The sequence below is a fragment of the Quercus robur genome, chromosome 11 (genome assembly GCF_932294415.1).
Source record: "Quercus robur chromosome 11, dhQueRobu3.1, whole genome shotgun sequence".
NCBI classification, from domain to species: domain Eukaryota; kingdom Viridiplantae; phylum Streptophyta; class Magnoliopsida; order Fagales; family Fagaceae; genus Quercus; species Quercus robur.
Genome location: NC_065544.1, coordinates 47,558,452 through 47,577,083, shown reverse-complemented (window position 1 = coordinate 47,577,083; position 18,632 = coordinate 47,558,452). Strand labels below are relative to the sequence as shown.

At 37.3% G+C, this 18,632-nt stretch overlaps 3 protein-coding genes and 1 non-coding gene across 4 annotated transcripts; 1 reads left to right on the top strand and 3 right to left on the bottom strand.

Moving 5' to 3' along the window:
* The first annotated feature begins 141 nt into the window (after positions 1–141).
* On the top strand, positions 142–2,311 carry LOC126705408 (amidophosphoribosyltransferase, chloroplastic-like). The gene is made up of 2 exons (XM_050404405.1): positions 142–2,027; positions 2,118–2,311. The coding sequence occupies exons 1-2, from the start codon at positions 312–314 to the stop codon at positions 2,127–2,129; spliced, it is 1,728 nt and encodes a 575-aa protein (XP_050260362.1). The 5' UTR covers positions 142–311; the 3' UTR covers positions 2,130–2,311.
* A 4,300-nt stretch (positions 2,312–6,611) lies between these two features.
* LOC126705367 (tRNA-dihydrouridine(47) synthase [NAD(P)(+)]-like) lies at positions 6,612–12,461 on the bottom strand. Its single transcript, XM_050404335.1, has 10 exons — positions 12,055–12,461; positions 11,837–11,953; positions 11,495–11,734; positions 9,778–10,027; positions 9,404–9,660; positions 8,709–8,981; positions 8,208–8,489; positions 7,920–8,040; positions 7,278–7,447; positions 6,612–7,192 (listed from the first exon to the last, which is right to left on the bottom strand). Exons 1-10 carry the CDS (start codon positions 12,370–12,372, stop codon positions 7,094–7,096), a joined length of 2,127 nt encoding a protein of 708 aa, XP_050260292.1. The 5' UTR covers positions 12,373–12,461; the 3' UTR covers positions 6,612–7,093.
* A 109-nt stretch (positions 12,462–12,570) lies between these two features.
* On the bottom strand, positions 12,571–12,654 carry TRNAL-CAA (transfer RNA leucine (anticodon CAA)). Its single transcript has one exon. It is a non-coding gene; the product is annotated as a tRNA-Leu (tRNA).
* A 1,993-nt stretch (positions 12,655–14,647) lies between these two features.
* On the bottom strand, positions 14,648–18,390 carry LOC126705434 (bZIP transcription factor 29-like). The gene is made up of 5 exons (XM_050404454.1): positions 18,101–18,390; positions 16,503–17,984; positions 16,267–16,399; positions 16,090–16,174; positions 14,648–15,243 (listed from the first exon to the last, which is right to left on the bottom strand). Exons 2-5 carry the CDS (start codon positions 17,792–17,794, stop codon positions 15,011–15,013), a joined length of 1,743 nt encoding a protein of 580 aa, XP_050260411.1. The 5' UTR covers positions 17,795–17,984; positions 18,101–18,390; the 3' UTR covers positions 14,648–15,010.
* Between the last annotated feature and the right edge of the window lie 242 nt (positions 18,391–18,632).

The window sequence follows — 18,632 nt, the reverse complement described above, 5'->3', positions numbered from 1 at the left end:
ATATATCTTCTTTTTGGTACCGAAATTTATTTTTTTATTTTCCTTTTTTTTATAAAAATTTATTTATTTTTCTAGAAGTCTATTGTTAAAGAAACCTCACCACGAAGTAAACAACTAAACACAACCACTCAAAGAAGTTGAATATTGTTTGGAAACTTTGAATTTGGACTCAAAACTCCAACTCCAAACATACCTAGAAAAAACCTAGAACAACCCAAAGAGGTAAAAAGGACTCAATACTCCAAAGTCCTCTCTATTGTGTAAAGCTCTCTCTTTTATCTTTCTTCTCTAAGCTTCCATTTCCTTCTTCAATGGCCGCCACCAATCTATCTTCCTTCTCATCCTCTCTCTCTAAACCAACCCCTCTTCCTCCAAACTCACCACAAACCCATCTCTCTGTCCCCTTCAAAACCCTCCAAAACCCCTCCTTTTTTTCTCACAAAGCCTCCTTCTCTCACACCCACAAAACCTCTCTCACAGTCTCATCCAAAAACCCCATCTCCGAGTTTTTCACCACAAACAACACGAACCCAGATGATCATTCTGTTAGTTTTGATGATGACGATAAGCCACGCGAGGAGTGCGGTGTAGTTGGAATATATGGTGACTCAGAAGCCTCTAGGCTTTGCTATCTAGCTCTCCATGCTCTCCAACACCGTGGCCAGGAAGGTGCTGGCATCGTGACCGTCCAAAACGACGTGCTTCAGTCGGTTACAGGCGTTGGATTGGTCTCTGAGGTGTTCAGTGAATCAAAGCTTGATCAATTGCCTGGAGATTTGTCTATTGGACATGTAAGGTATTCAACAGCAGGGGCATCTATGTTAAAAAATGTTCAACCTTTTGTTGCTGGGTACAGGTTTGGCTCTGTTGGGGTTGCACATAATGGTAATTTAGTGAATTATCGTTCACTTCGTGCTAAGCTTGAAGAAACTGGTTCAATTTTTAATACTAGTTCTGATACTGAGGTTGTTCTTCATTTAATTGCTATTTCAAAAGATAGACCTTTTGTTATGAGGATTGTGGATGCTTGTCAGCAAGTTGAGGGTGCTTATTCAATGGTTTTTTTGACTAAAGATAAGCTTGTTGCTGTGAGGGACCCTTTTGGTTTTAGGCCTTTGGTTATGGGGAGGAGGAGTAATGGTGCTGTGGTTTTTGCTTCTGAGACTTGTGCACTTGATTTGATTGAGGCTACATATGAGAGGGAAGTGTTTCCTGGTGAGGTTGTGGTGGTTGATAAAACTGGGATTCAATCACTTTGTTTAATGCCTCATCCTCAGCCAAAACAATGTATCTTTGAGCATATTTACTTTGCTTTGCCTAATTCTGTGATTTTTGGGCGTTCTGTGTATGAGTCTCGCCGAAGGTTTGGGGAGATACTTGCAACTGAGTCACCTGTTGATTGTGATGTTGTGATAGCAGTGCCAGATTCTGGGGTCGTGGCTGCACTTGGTTATGCTGCCAAAGCTGGGGTTCCATTTCAGCAAGGTTTGATAAGGTCACACTATGTTGGGAGGACTTTCATTGAACCATCACAGAAGATTAGGGACTTTGGTGTGAAGCTTAAGTTATCACCGGTTCGAGCAGTGTTGGAGGGAAAGAGGGTTGTGGTTGTGGATGACTCAATTGTGAGGGGAACAACATCTTCAAAGATTGTTAGGTTGATAAAGGAGGCTGGGGCTAAAGAAGTTCACATGAGGATTGCAAGCCCACCGATTATCGGGTCTTGTTATTATGGAGTGGATACACCTAGTTCAGAGGAGTTGATTTCTAATAGGATGAGCACGGAGGAGATTAGGGAATTTATTGGGTCAGATTCACTTTCTTTTCTTCCCATTGGTAGTCTGCAGAAGTTGTTGGCTGAAGATGCACCCAATTATTGTTATGCTTGCTTCTCTGGCAAGTATCCTGTTGAGCCTAGGGAGCTTAAGGTGAAAAGGGTTGGTGATTTTGTGGACGATGGGATAAATGGGAGTTTTGAATCCATTGATGGGGGTTGGGTCCAAGCAAAACCAAAGTCAGAATTGGAGGTTAGCACTGCCTAATCGCTGTCATAAACTGATGGTTTTGTTGCTTGCAATTATCTGTTTTACATTATACATGCCTTTTGTGATCCACAGAACAAGATGTAGGGCTATCAGATATGAGAGGCAGTGAGCGACAGATTTCTTCAGTGGTCTCTACTTACAGTATTATGTGCTTCCTCAATTCACTTTGGAACTGAAAGCTTAAGGCTTATACAATTTTGTTAGTTCATGTTATTCAGTTTTGAATCTGACTTATATTTGGGTTTTATGCTAGAACTTCTTTGACATGATTTTGGTACACTAGGTTAAATGTTCCGTATTGAGATCTGCTCTGATATTGAGAATTTTCTATTATAGCTTCCTAGTTCTTCCCACTACTGTTTTTCCTTTTGGTCCATAGCTTGTTCAGAATTTGGTCTTGGATCTCTTGCTTGATTTGAGCACTACAAATACACGATGTTGCAGAGTAAATTGAATGGTTATGGTCTGATAAAAGAATATGTAGCATTGCATTAGCCTCTTGATATAGAAAATAAGATCAAATGCATATTAATATTAATTACTTATCCCAAAAAAAAATACCTACACTTTTTTTTAATTAAAAAAAAAAAAATGTTGAAATATCAATCTATGACGTTTGCTCTAAATGATTGCTCTTTAGCATCAAGTGAAGGCACCAATTAGTTTTGGTGTAGGTGGGGTTTAAACTGTAGATTTATATTTCAACACTCAAGAGATTTTACCAGTTGAGTTAACTAAAACTCGCCAGGCTTGATCTTGTAATACAGACCATTGGCTTAATTGTTGAACTATTAATAAAGGGTGAACCCCCAATTTATAGAGCAACAGAATTTTAGCCATTGTTTCAATTTTTGGTTGGTGGAAAATTTAGATGGTGGTTAAATACTGAAATTTAGAAACTAATTTGCCTGCCGGAACTAAAATAGCATGTCATATGCCAATCAACTAATATTGTACAAAATCATTCAGAAAGTCTTTTACAGCAATATCTACAAAACTTCATGTAGTTCCACCCATGAATTATCTCTGATAAATCTACTTTATCATCTCTGAATTCAGATAGAAACTGTGTTGTCATGAAACTTCTACTTCTTTGCGTCTTTTCATCTTATTGGTCTCTGTTGCTAAAGACTTGAATTAAGCAAGAAAAGCTTGAACTATGTGAATCAGTAAAATAGAATGAAAATGTGAATCATTTGAAGACTTTGATGGAGGCATTGTATTGGATGTGACCAAGGTTGTCAAAATTAGGATCTTACGTATAATCATGGGAGGTTGGTGGGAATTGTGGATCGTGAGATCCTATATTATATGAGAAAAATACAAAAAATACACATTGGTATATTAAATAATCACATAAATTATACATTTATTGATATAATTACCATACATCACATTATAAGCATCATTTAAAGAAGCAAAAAATCTCAAAACATAACACTCTATTGAGATATTTTTTATTTGGCTCCAATTGATAATCTCTCTACATTAGAGTGGAAAAACTTGGTCTATTGGGATTTTATTTTTCATATGAGTCCAACTAAGTCTTCTATCAAGTTAAAGAAGATTACAAGAAACCAAGGTCGATTGGGATCATCAGATCGTACGATCTTACCAATTGCAAAGATTCTTGAAAGATCTGAATCATTTTGGGCAGGTGAGATCGTAGGATCGTGGGATTCATATCGGGATTTTGACAACCATGGATGTAACAAATACACTTGTCTGCCTTTGCCTCATCCCCTCAAATTCTAACCTTGCATGATTGCTTCAAGTATTTTCCTTTTTCCTGATGCCAACTCAACAATTGTTGTAATTCATTTTCATGCTGAACTCTTGCATTGAACACATACGGTATCTTAGCTGTTGCAATAGACCATCTAAAGCTTAGGTCAGATTCGAAAGTTTTGGCGTCAGACCAAATGTGTAAGCAACTAGTTTCTGGAGTGGATGAAGGATTTGCAGTATAATGTCTTGCAGCTAATGAACTTGTTTAAAGAGAGTAGTTTTCCTTCTTTTTTTTCTTCAATAAATCTTTTTAGTTGTCTATATTTAAAAAGAGAGAGAGAGAGAGAGAGTAATTATCAGTAACAAGTAACAACACTTATATGAAACATCTTGTTCACTTCCCCATCAAAAGGAATAATCATGTTCTGTTATAGCTGATGGAGTTTTGCCACAAAATGCCGAACCAGCGCCAATAAATTTCAGTCCTGTTGCCATTTCTCTTGCCCCCTGTGCAAGTTCAAATAACAAAATTCAGCCAACTATCTATTTCTTTTCCATGCTCAGTCAAAAGCAGCCAAAATCACTTGGTATGAGAGAAAAAACTGATAAATTTGAGAATACTTGAATCAACAAGGTTACAGCAAAAAAATTTACAGTTCTTTCCACAACATATGTAGTAGATTGTGATTAATGCAACATCACTTTTATATGAGATTACCACTAACATAATTTTTATTATACACCATTCATAACCTATGGTTTCACAATTCTATGGCCTCTACAATTGTGAAACAATGGGATCACCACTGTCATCACTTTTATTATACACCATTCATAACCTATAGTTTCACAATTTTTTCACCTCTGCAATTGTGAAACGAGGTTGCAAATGAATTAAAGCTATAGCAATAGGCCAAGAGGTTGTCCATATTCTTGAGAGGACAAGATAAGCAATATGCATATGCCATCAAGCTGTAGACATGAGAATCAATCACGATAATGGAGTCAAGTGTAAAGTTCAAAAAATGATTATGAGCAGTCTTGTCTCTTGTGACAATGCACTTAATCCTTCCCATAACTGATTTTATACTTAAAACCTGATAAGGGTAATTTTGTAATATTGATACTCACCCGTGATAAGGCAAAAGACGACGGTCCTAATAAACCCGTCAGCCTTACTCATGAGAGACAACGACAGTATAATAATCTACAACTCCCCTCGAAACTGACGACAGTACCTTGGACGGCGAAACAGGGAGTTGATGGAGAGAAGCTAAAGGGGGTACATAAACCTTTGACAGGTCTGACGTAGCCTTACTTGATCTCCACGCATGCGTGTATAAGGAAACATCTTGTGCCCTTCGCTTAACCCTAATCAAGAAAACTCCTACAAGGAAAGGATTTCGCAAGATACGCAAATTAAGGAGGTTCTCTCCCACAAGGAAACATCTTAGCCAAGGAATTAGTGACAACCATACACTACTATAAAAACCCCAAAACCCTCACAAACCAAGGTACATATAATTTACTCTAGTTCTGGCACTCTAAAGTTGTAAAGAGTCCTCTGACTTAACTTTCGGAGGGTCGTTGGCCAGTACCGCACCGGTACTCTCCTAGGGTTTTCTTTGTTGTTTTGTTTCGCAAGTCTTGTTTCGAGCACGTGAATATTGTATAGCTTACTCATGATTTTCGGCATCATCAAAACCAATCCACTATATTTGCCAACTAGGAGGTAGCGTGGGGCAACCAGCAAATACATACACATATTTTCCATGGGGCACTAAGATGCTAGCACATAATGTTTGATATATGTCAACATCTTATCAGGTTCAATGTACAGTAGCACTGGACTCAACCATGTCAACATCTTATCAAGTCCAATGCACAATAGCACTAAACTAAAATGTTGACACATAATGTTGGATACATGTCAACATCTTATAAGATCTAATGCACAGAACTCAAATGGTGTCATTTTGGTGGGATTAAAACAAACAGTGTATTGTTTGTGGGGGCCTTTTGTACATCCTTATTAGTATATGGATCTTTGCTTATTCTTAAAGCCTTGCCTCAAAGCCACTAGCATCTACTCTAGCTCCAAATCGACATCGTTCCAAAACCATGTTTCATAGCAATATTGATTTTCTTGAACATAAACTAAATCCTTATATTCTTTTCATACGCATCAAAGGTTACTTCAAAATAAGAAAAGATTGGATTCAACGTTTTCAGTCCCTATTCTTAGCATCCCATGTGAAATTGATTGTCATGCCTAACAAGTTCTACTCAATTTTTCTTGTCAACTCAAGGACAGTCTTGAAAAAAAGAAAAAGCATTTATTAACCTGTACTAATAAATTCCATGAACCGAGACACGTTTTTGGAATGAAAGAAGCAAAAATTCATTCACAAAGATGTCATGCTCCACAGCTTTCACGAATTCTACTTTATGACTTCCCAGATTTCCCAGTGTACACACTATAAAGATACTTCAGAAATGTAAAGAAAGATTCCAAGTCCCCACTTTACAATATTTGAAAAGATGACAGTTTTTTTAAAATGAGTTCTTCAACAACAGAAAAAAAAAGACAATTTTTTTAAATTCTGAAACTGAAAAATTATTGCTTAAAATATTATAGATAAAGGTAAAAATTAATTGAAATAGTACAACAAGCTCATAAATAATGTCAAAAAAAGTAGTAGAGTCATAAATAATAGCAAAAATAAGCTAAATAGTGAAATAATTTTAATTTTTAATCTTAATCCAAACACGAGATTCCAGGGCCCTACCATGATGGGTTTCACAAACCAAAAAACAAATCTAATAAAAGAGTGCAGCTACGCAAAACCAAGTTTGTCTTAGTCAATATTTCAACCTCATGAAAATTGCATGCTTGCCTGTGACAAAGTTACAGTGTTGTTGAATAACAAATGAACAGCTTCAAAATCTAGGTGGTCAGTTAACCCCACCTTTAAATTACAGTAGAGATGTCAATAAAACGTTAAATGCTCATTTCCTTTTTTGCTTTTATTCAAACAATGAGCTGTGCATCCAAAGACATCTTAAGATATCTTTCAATTATAAACACACTGGCATCCAATAAAAGGGGAAGGAATCTCATGCATCTTATATCTGCAGCTTTCCTCTTGCAACCGTAAGGCTCACACAATGAGAGGGATGATGCGTATATCAGATATATAACATTATTGCAGCAAAAAACCATTGGGGTTGAATGTGCCAGCAAAGAAATGTTTTTGTGTACCCAATATTAATCTACCAAACAAAGTTGCCTCAAGGCAACATCGATGAACCGCATAAGATTAGCCATTTTCTGCCCGGTCATAAGCATTAGATTTATGCTTTGGTGCGAATGTGAAGCCATCTGGAACCTTGCCAAGTAACATCTCGGATATCCGAACCTGCAACAAATTAAAAGGAAAGTAAGCAAACTAGAACATCTAGATGCTTAATGGTGAAATAAATAAGCCAATATAGAAGGCATACCCAGTCAGCTGCAGAATCTGAGACCATTAATGTCTCAAGGTCATCACGACCATAGTAGGAGGGAGGGCGCCAGTTCAGTCTTTGAGGGATGACATCTAAAAGACCAACAGGTATATACCTACAAGTATAACTAAGCCATTCCAATAAAAATCGCCTTGTTGTCTCCACTCCTGCAGGTGTAAGATCCAAGGAAAAAAGCCCAGAATAATCAAAATTTTGATCAGCAAACACATGAAAAAAAATTTAAGAAGCTTTAGACAGCATTGAAAACTAAAAAAAGGTGCTGGGTCCATTGCTCAAATGTTATGAAGTACAACAAATTTTAATCATAGACGATGTTATTTTCAGGAAAGCAAAGACTTAATTGCTTGCCGAAGGCTTCTTATCATACCCATTTTTTGCTCTCATACTATCGCTTTCAGGTTCATAGAAATATGCTCTTCTTTTATGTGCCAAATGGGGAGTGGGATTCAAACCATGGTTCTTCTTGTAAAGAAGACCAAGCAATGTCACTGAACTAGAAGACTCATAACAGAAAGACGCACTTCTAAAGAGAAACTGAATCTATGTTTGCAGCCCAGTCAAATTACTATACCTTTTTGTATACAAATATTATGTGCCAATTCAATAAATAAGACATACCTTTTGTGTCAGAACCCCAATGTTCAAGGCCCAAACGCACAAAATCCTTCAAAATATTTAATCGTTCCCCAGAAGTAATGTCCCAGTGCCTCTGTTCCTTGATTTCAGTAAATATCCATGGCTGCAAAGCAAAATTTATCATATTCACAAGCTTTAAAGCATGCACTAAAAGAGAAAAGGCAGGAAGGTGGGGGTGGGGGTGGGATGGGAATAAGTAAATAATGTATTGAAAGCACAGAAAGGGATGCAACCCTAGTACATGGAAACTATACTAGGCAAAACACAAACCTTAATTAGTGCTCCTCGAGCAATCATGCATGTAGCAAGTTCAGGGCAATCAGCTTTGCGTGTGTTCCAGTCTAAATACGAGAAAACATCTCCATTTCCCATAACTTGCAAAGCATCAGGAGCTTTTCTGGCACACTGGTATACATAGTCCCAGTTGGCAAGCTTGCTATACCGTTGCTGACGTGATCGACCATGTATTGTTACTGCACTAGCTCCCCAGTTGCCAATGTCTGTAATAAGTGAATCAATGCGATTTTTCCCTTCAAAAAAACCTGTTCGCACCTGTAGCAACCCAGGAAAAGAAGAAAAAGTATAATGCATCTTGGACAAGATTGATGAGCAAAAAGCCATAGACAAAAAAAAAAAGTTGATTACAGAAGCAGGGAAGAAAAAACACAGAACTTAAAACAAAGTTTGCAGCTTAAAGATGCAAGAATGGAAACAGCTACAGATCACTCAATTCATATTCATAAAAAATCTACATAAATCCTAAGCAAGCACCTTGACAGTAATAGGTTTATCCACAGTGCCAGAAGCTGCTTCTATAATGCTTTTTATCCGCATTGGCTTATTAAGAAGAGCAGATCCAGCACCCTTTTCCACTACAATATCGATTGGGCACCCCATGTTTATATCAATAAAGTCCACTGTACATTCTTGATCTATAAGTTCCATAGCACGTGTCACAGTGTCTGGATATGCCCCACATATCTGAACACCAAACAAATCCTCAGAAGAATGTCTTCTCAGCAGTGCCCATTCTGAAGCTTGACCCTATTCCCAAAAGAAAAATGCAGCCAAATCAAAAAAGGTAATGTTGAAGTTCAAGTATGAAGTATGGAAAGAAAAACGGGCCCCTGTTGTTGGGATTCAGAAAGGGGGGGGGGGGGTGTTGGGTGGTGGAGTGTATTTTACTATGCCAATTTCCATCTTAAGGTGATCTAAAATATATCATCTTCCTGTGGAAAAAAAAAAAAAAAAAATCTGTACTGATTCTTATACTGGGAATTCTATGTTGACAATGAATGCTTGGCTACATGTCAGAGTGTGGCAAAACTGCATATATCTAAGCAACACCTTACAAGTAAAAACAAAAATTATGCTTTTCAGCACCACTTGAAAATTGCATTCATAATCCACACCAAATTTTAGGAAGAACATAAATCAGTTAAGCAGACAAAGAACAACATAGAGACCTGCAAAAGATTAGTACACATTGCCATTTCACCGCATGTTACATCTGCTCCCAAGACTTTGCAAACCCTTCGGAATGGAAGATTTCCAACAGTGGTCAGAGGTGCAAGATACAGTTTTTCTCTAAAATCGATAATCTTCTTTTCACGTGGGTGTAACTTTAGGCTTCTATCACCTTCTGGAGTTGTAACATCCATTCCAGCTTCTGGTTCAGTTTGTATACAGCTTTCCCCAACAACTTTCTCCATGAAAGTCACATCTGTTGCAAGATATTCAATCTAAGTTGCCTAGATCTTAGATGAAGTATATTAAATACCTCCACATATTTTCAAAAATAAATGAATAAACAAACAAACAATTGATATAAAAGCTAAACCTCCATTGTTGGCTTTAGCGGAGTTTCCGTTTTCTTCAATTACAGATTTTGGTTTCTTCATGGGTGGTTCATCAGATCCAACTTTTATATCTAGATCATCCTCTTCTGGCACTTCAGCTGATTCCAATTTAGTATCCAAGTCACCGTTCACTTCACTAACACCATTTCCATCAGTGACATGACAAGTACCTGGAACAGTTTCATCCTCCTCCTTTTCTTCAACAATTTTCGTTTTTGACTTTGCCTTCCCCTGCAACACAATAAAAGCAGTTATAAGTATAATGTTTTATAATAAAATATACAAAAATAATACTTTATCCACACCACAGTTTTGTATCAACCAACTAAAAGTTGAAAATGAGAAAGAATCATAAACAAAAGGGACAGGAAAATTTTTACAAAATCAAACCCAGCTAAGAAAAATGAACCTTCTCTCTTTCAGGTACCATTTAAATTGTCCGTTCATCTTTTTTAAACTTCTTAGATGAAGGAATTCAGATTACCGCCTCATTGCCAGCCCTTTCTATAGCCTTGGTGGCTAGTGTCTTGAGAGCATAGGATCCAGTAAGATGATGTACAAAGATTCTTAACATATTTTTTAAGATTCATGCTGCATGACTATGAAAAGGCAGTGTAATGATTCAATTGCCCATGATATCTTCAGTGACTACTAGGTCCTAAAATGAATTGGGTTCCAAGTTTCAGCCTAACAACAACAACAACAAATCCTTAGTTCCAAAACTTTGTGGTCGGCTATGGATCCTCAACAAAGTAATCGAAGTCGGCCACATCTATTCTCCCTACCCATTCTATCATATCCAAAAACGTACTCTTTGTTACTTCCTTGAATAGCATGTCCTTTTTTCTACTTCTACTAGTGTTATTTTAGTTGTTCCACTACCTCTTTTCATTCTAACAACTTAAATCAAATCACTCTTCCCCACTAGTGTGTTAATTGCTCTTCTTTGCACATATAACCAAATCATCTCAAGCAACTCTTCCTCATCTTTTCATTATTAGTAGCCACCCTTATGTTTCCACTTACCCAACTTAATATTCTCATTTCATCCACACTCATTTTATGAATATGTTACTTCTTGATAGCTGAACATTCAGCAACCATATGGCATAAATTGTAAAATTTTCCCTTTCAACTTAACTGGTATTCTATAATCACACAATACACCCAAAGAACTTCTCCACTTCATCCACTCTTATCCTATAAATCACATCCTCTTCAATATATACGTCCTTAAGCATTATCAATCCATTTGTTCTCACACTAGTTACAACTCTGTTATACATATCCTTAATCTTATCTAAACCCACCCCCATAATCTGTCTACACAGTCTATAGTCCTCTATCATACACTCTCTTAATCAACAAAACCCGTACAAAAATCATTACAACCTTCTCTTTCTAAACAAGAATGAAAGTAGTATGCAAGAGAAAAAGATGAATATGAATTATCGATCCATTTGTTCTCACGCCAGTTACAACTAGCGTTATACATATCCTTAATCTTATCTAAACCCACCCCATAATCTCTCTACGCAGTCTATAGTCTCTAGCATACACACTCTCTAAATCAATAAAACCCGTACGAAAATCGTTACAAGCTTCTCTTTCTAAATAACAATGAGAGTAGTATGCAAGATAAAAATACAAATACATAAATGCATTTTAAGTAGAAAAGTAAAATCTTAGCATAGTTACCAGGAGACCAAGAGCTTTGAGTTTGGCATCAGCCTTAGGAAATTTCATTTTATTTTTCCACAAAAGCTTCTGAACATCCTTATTCAACCCATTACACTCATCACTCATCTTCTTCTTACCACCCAAAACACCATCTTTATCTTTACTTTTATGTGTGCCCAAAAACCTACAAGCCAAGCCATAAGGACACGGCTCCTCCGAATCCAAAAACGGGCACTCCCCTTCTATATCCTCCGGTTTCTGCATTTCAAAACCAAAACCAAAACCAAAACCAAAAATCAAATTTTTATCACTCAAACAAGAAACTACAAACTAATTCAAACTCAAATTCAATTCAAAAACCTGAGCTTTAAACCCTTCAACGTCGTGGCTAAATCGGCACTTATCATTGTATGGACATGAAGTAACATCTCCGGTTTTCGCAATCAAAGGACAGATATTTTTCGATGATTTTTGATCCTACAATGTTATCGAAACGCTTCGTTTAGCATATACAATATACTGTGTATGTATGAATATGGAAAAAAAGCAAAAAGTTAGGGTTTTGAGAGAGAGAGGACCTGACGGCGTTCACGTTTGAGTTGGCGTTTGGATTTTTTGTCTTTGACGAAGGAGGATTGAGACGGAGCTGGTGCGGCGTTGGCGGTGGTTTGGGAAACGGCGTCGTTTGAGGAAGCTCTGAGAGGCGGAGGACGAAGGAAGTGTTTCTTTATTGGAGCGATGGACTTGGCGACGAGTTCTTCGGTCGTGAGCTCAGAGTGAGACTGAGAGTGAGAGTCGACTGGTTCTGACGGCGGTGGCGGGACCAGAGAGAGCTCGGGTTTCTCCACTACGGATTCTTCTGTGGTGGTGATGATGCCGGTAGTGGACTCGTCCATGGCGGAACGAGTCGACTCAGAAGAACTCGGTCGCTAAACTGTGTGGTAGTAGTGGTGTGTTTGTTTGTGTTTTTTTTTTTGTTCGTTGTTTAGGGTTTTTGTTAGTTATAAAACGACGTTAGTTTATAAAACGACGTAGAGAGGTGCCGTTTTATTAGAGATAGTGGAAAAGATGAAAAAAAAAATTGAAGTAAGAATTGTCAGAAGTGGGATTTGAACCCACGCCCTCGTTAGAGGACCAGAACTTGAGTCTGGCGCCTTAGACCACTCGGCCATCCTGACTGTTTTTGATTCTTTAATTTAGGTTTTCTATTTTGTTAGTTTGTTTGCATTCTTAAGAACTACCACGTTAATGCCCATAGACCAACATGGTTGCTTATGATCCCTTTCTAAACCAAAAGGGGAAAAAAATAATTCAAAAGACCATGGTTGAACTCAGACTACCATATTTAATGATATAAACTTATTTTATTAGTATATATCTTGGGCTTGCTGTCCTGACACACATTTCTTCAACCGACTTAAGGAAACAACTAGTTGGACAAGTTTATTGTTAGATCTTAAACTTACTAGGAAGTCCACAACCAAGTCTTAAGTCAAATTCCTGCAAAAAAATCTCCTTATGCTTTATAAATACCCTTTTGTCGAACAAAAACAGGTAATTTTAACAAGCTATATGCACTATATAACTCTTCCATCCCTCATCTTCTCCACTAGTTTTCTAATTTAACCATCAGAACCTCTTTGATCATCCACCCCGGTGGTCTTACTTGGTCTGAGTCCTCTTTAGCAGGTGATTGGATTTCTCAAAAGGTTCATCACAGTTTGGTCAAAGTATAAATCTTTATTGTAGTTCCATTGTGTCACTCAAATTTCTCCCACCCACTTGCCTTATTAGTTTTAATTGTAGTTTAATGGTATATCACTTCCATCTAAAACATAAAAGTTTGGTCAAGAATCTCATAGATCAGTAGCATAACTTGCTCCCTTTTTTTTCAAGAAATTTGAGGTTCAAATAAGGGATTGTGAGAATTTTTTGGGATTATGAAACTTGAAGGTATTACCTATTTCCATCATTTGTATTCCCCCCCCCCCCCCCCCGGCGCCCCCCTTAAAGTAGAACTTTCAAATTATTCTTATTTCGCAGCACATTGACATGAATTATAACCAAAAAAAAAAATTACTCCATATCGTTTAGTATTTAGAATACATAAGAATCACAATGAAAAAAAAATTAGTCGTTTTCATTATGATGATTAATGATAAAAACAAGAATTAAGCATTGTTGATGGTTGAAATTGGTCTGATGAAAATTCAAAATGAGTCTTATGAAATTGTTAAATCCACCCAGATTTCATATATTTTAAATATACAAAATTTTCTTTGATAGGTTCATTAATAAAATGCATCTCTCTCCTACCGTTCAGGAGAATGACGTTTACCTCCGCACATTCTTGTTGCGATAGTCACCCTATAAGTATAAATACTTGTGAGAGGTAAAGATCAAGTTTAAGTTATCAAAGGAGAATTCTGCACACATACACATTTACATTATGCTAAAGTAAAAAAATAAAATAAAAAAGAAAAGAAAAGGAGAGTGACGTTTAAACTCTGACGTTGCAATTGGAGAGGGGAAAATTATCTTGGAGAGGACCATAACACATTAATTACACTAGTATTTTATAGGAAGAAAACATTAATTTGGCATTTCTGCATGCTTGGACTATAATTGCTCGGTCCCTCATTTTAGTCCTTCCAGATTTCTCATCGAAGAGGCCACGGGGCCCAACAAGGTTTCTCATGGTCCATGAGTTGCTGACACTCATTATTGGGTTACCAAATTTGTTCTAACGCAATTCCTGTACTTCTAGGTACACAAAACCTTTTGCATATATCCCAACAACTTTTTCTTCATTTTTACCACTATTGACGTGGGGAGTCTGGCATGGCCTAGAATGGTTGGCGTATAATAACGATGTCAATCTAATCACAACTTGCCTACTTGTGAAAATAATTGTATCCATAGCATAACTACAAACAATTTCAGCTGTGAGTATGATTAGGCAATGCTTCTGTGCTGAGACATCAATCATAGGCAGGAAAGAAAAGGAAAATGCAACACTTTTGATTCTTAATTTTCTCAGAAAGAATGGCCTAGATTTGGCACGTAAGTGGTTCCATGGAAGACTCACTTGTATCCAAAGACATTGCTTACCAAATCAATTTTTGTTTAGATCGGAGCAAAGCTAAAACCAATGAGCATAATAAGAAACAATTAGAGGGACATAATTCTTTACTGAAAGAAACAAGGACAGAAGAGTTTTGACTCTTTTAATGTCTTAAAAAGCAAAATTAAGTCCAATAATGTCTACATTCCATGATATCTACCAGAATTAAATAAGAGATAAAAAATATAAAATTAGTGTTGAGACTTGTATATGATTTCATACCACAGACATAGTCCGAGTTGGACACATTGTAGGTAGAATTCACGATTAATACACATTAAAGACGTCCCTTGGAGACAGTATAATAACGAATGAATGCATTGTGCAACGATTGCTGAATATTAAAAGCCAGTAATTGATAAGATAAAGAGCCATCCAACTGATTGAAGCCCGTGTTTCATAATCACAATCTATTGAATGGACTCAGATTTTGAGGCTGTGCTACCATTCTGCTGCTGTGACTGTTGCTGCTGCTGGTGTTGTAACTGATGAATGTTCATCTGGGTAGATGACTGCTGCTGCTGCATTTGGAACATTTGATGGTTGAGCTGTGAAACCATGCACTTAGAAGGGTGCTCTCCACCCAACTCTGCTGTAGCAAGCTTCAACCGTTGGACCTCCGCAGTTAAGGCATCATTTAGAGCTGTGCCATTAAACCACAGGCAGGATAAGTTCCATAAGCAGTCTATTATAAATGCAGCACAAAAGAGAGAATTTCTGAAAATGGAGCATCAGAAAGAAAATTAACAAAAAAAGATGCCCACCAATGCTTTCTAGGCAACTCAACTAATTCAGCAGGCCTGCTCATTTCCAATGTACAATACTCTAGAGAATGCTTTCAATAAAGGATACACATATAAAGCAAACCTAATTTCCCAAGTGACATTGAGCATTAAGATGTTTGCGATAGCATTTAAAAAAAAAAAAAAAAAATTGTTTTAAGATATAAAACATTTAGCTGACTGCTTAAACAAAAGGTGAGTGAACTTAGGAGGGTAGTTGGATCTGGACCACAAATATTAAAGTCTGGTTGGTTGCTTCTAGCAATAGAGGTGATGGCTCACAATAGGACATGATTAGACTTTTCTGAAGTAGCAAAAAATAAACTTATAGATTTTTCAGAAATAATTTAAGAAGAGAATAAAGCAATAGTAAATTTTGAGCCTCTCTTCTCCCAATCATAGTGGACATCAAAGAAGCATCAGGCACTTCCATTGAGAAAACAGTTCAAATGTGTATGAAGTAATGAAGCACTGAAATACCCATGTAGGTGGCCAACATAAGAGTATCATTAACAATTCAAAATGAATATATAATGATAAAGAAATTTCTAAAAAAATTAGAGCAAACAACAAAAAATAGGAGAGAGTCACAAGAAGAAATTATCAATTATTACTTCCCACCAAAATTAAAGGTGTCAACGGACGGATGCACACAATGAAATCTATTAATGCAATGGAGGAAACAAAATAAGAAAAAAAATGTGTACCATCTCGGAGTTGTGCCTGTTGTTCCATTGCTTGAAGACGAAACTTCAACTCATTATTCTGGGTTGTGAGCCCAACAGAATCTCTCTGCATGTATTGCAAAGAAGACAAAGCAAATCAATTTAAGAAATAGAACATAGAGATATAAGAATAAAAGCATCAGTAGTTCAAATCCCCACCTGCAATAATGTAAGCTGTGCAGACAATGTGGTAGCTTCCGTCTGTAAAGTCTGGACCTTATGTTCCAACTCTGAAATGTACCGCATCTTTCGTTCTTTGGAACGAGCAGCTGATTGACGATTTGCCAAAATCCTAAATTAAACAACCAGTAAGGTTAATAGAATGCAGAAAAAATGAATCTTGGTTATTTATTCAGTTGACAATATTGAAGCTATAGCGGATGAAAATGCCATACCTCTTTGCACGTTTTGGGTCAGTCAATGCTATCTCAGCAAGTTTTTCATTTGCCATAATTTTCTTCAGTTCTGCCCCACTAAACTCGCCATTTCCAAACTCCAAGCTAAAGGCATTTGAATTACCATCAATTGAATTATTGGGTGAAAGTTGTCCAGGACGAGTTCCAGGTGAAGGTGGCATCTTAGGTGACTCATCACCAAATTGCAGCTTCCCCATGAAGCTATCCATAGAAACACTTCTGTAATGTCTAGTGGTTGGAGCAACATCTCCTCCTGCACTCCTTTTGACCCCTTCCCTCTTCTCAGCCGTAGAATTCAGTCCTCCCCTTGGCACGCTGCCCCCACTTTCATTCACACTGCTTTCTGCTTCGTTATCACTGCTATCTCCTCCATTAGTCTTTGTCCCACTGGCTCTACTATCCAAGTCCTCACGATTCTCATTACCAGTCTTCTCATCAGTCCCTGAAGAGTTCAATGCATCAATGGTATCCAAATTCATATATGCAGAAAACAGATCATCCACAACTTCCCCTTCTGACTTCCTCTCACCCATACCTTCTGCATTGTTATCACCCCCTCTCTCCCAACTCGATTCCCTTTTAACCAACTGAGCCGGCTTTGCCATCCCCATATTTTCTCTACCAGAAACCGACCTCTCTAAACCAGCAGGACCCCTTAACGGAACAAGGGGCGGTGATGATTGCATCACACTCGAAAACCCAAAAGGGATATCACTATTAGACCTTCTATGAGCTTTCCTAGGGGGCAAACTTTCCCCAATCCTCGGAGAATCACCCCTTGTAGAATAAGGTGATGGAGGCAACAATGAATGCGAACCTGCATTCCGATCCTCCATTGACACATCAGTTGACACCCCAGCTTCTGACATAGACATGGACGAGGAGTCCCGAAAAGGGGAAGGGCTCAACGGGGGCAACGAATCAAGCGAGAAAAACGATGATGGCTGTGACAAAGATCGTGAATGAGTAGGCCCAGGACTAAAATTCTGTGAACCCATTTGCTGGTTCACTGGCCTAGACACAGGGATCTGAGAATAAGGTGAAATGGGTGGGATCTGATGAGGATGTGAAGGTGGTATACCTATTCTTTTACCACTATCACCACCAAAATTTTGTTGAAAATGGCGTGCACGGTTTAGTGAAGGGCTCAATTGGGGTATGTTAAGTTGGTCCATGGATAAAGGTTGTTTCAAAATGGAAGATGAAGAAGTACCAAATGAAGATTGAAGCCTTTGCATCATGTCACTATTAGCTTCTTCAGTGTCACCCATTTTGCTTCAAAGTTTATAGCTTGTAATGTATTCTATGAAAAAAAAAAAGAAGAAGAAGAAGAAGAAGCACAACAAACACAACCCACTTTCACAAAAGTCTTAAAAGCTTGTCAATACAATTCAAGTCTAACCCAATTCACTTCTAACCAAAACACAGTGTATATCACCAAAGATCAAAATTTTCAACGATCTGCAAATGAGTGAAAAGCAGAATTAAACAAAACCCAGATAGCAAAATCAAGAAAGAAAAAAAACTATACAATATTCAAAGGTCAAAAGAACTTGAATTTATATTTAGAAGTGTACCTTCTAAGTAGATGGCATTTCAATAAGGTAAAAAATTTTGCCGACCCTGCTCAAAGTCAGCAGAGACAAACAAAAAAAAATGAACTTTATTCTAAATTCTCCGCCACATTGAGCTTGTTTTTGTGACGGAAATGCCAAAGCACTCTCTCACTCTCTCTCTGTCTCTCTGTGTTAAAAAAATATTCACGGGCTTTCTCTCTCCAGAAGAAGAAGAAGAAGAAGAAGAAAAAGCTCACTCTTTTTTTTTTTTCTTCTTTGTCTCTCTCTCTCTCTCTCTCTCGACGACGATGACTACACGGATTTCATGACTACTACGCGTGAATTTAATAAGAATTTCATTTGGGTGGAATTTTAATTTGAGTTGCATTTCAATTTCATTCCGACTTCATTTCTCTCTCTTTCTTGTCCTTTGTCTCCGCAGCTTGTTTAGCGAGTCAATTATTTACTCTTTTTTTCTTTTTTCTTTTTAATTTAATTTTAAAATTTTAAATTAATATCTCTCTCTATCTTTTTCCTGTATCTCCGCAGCTTA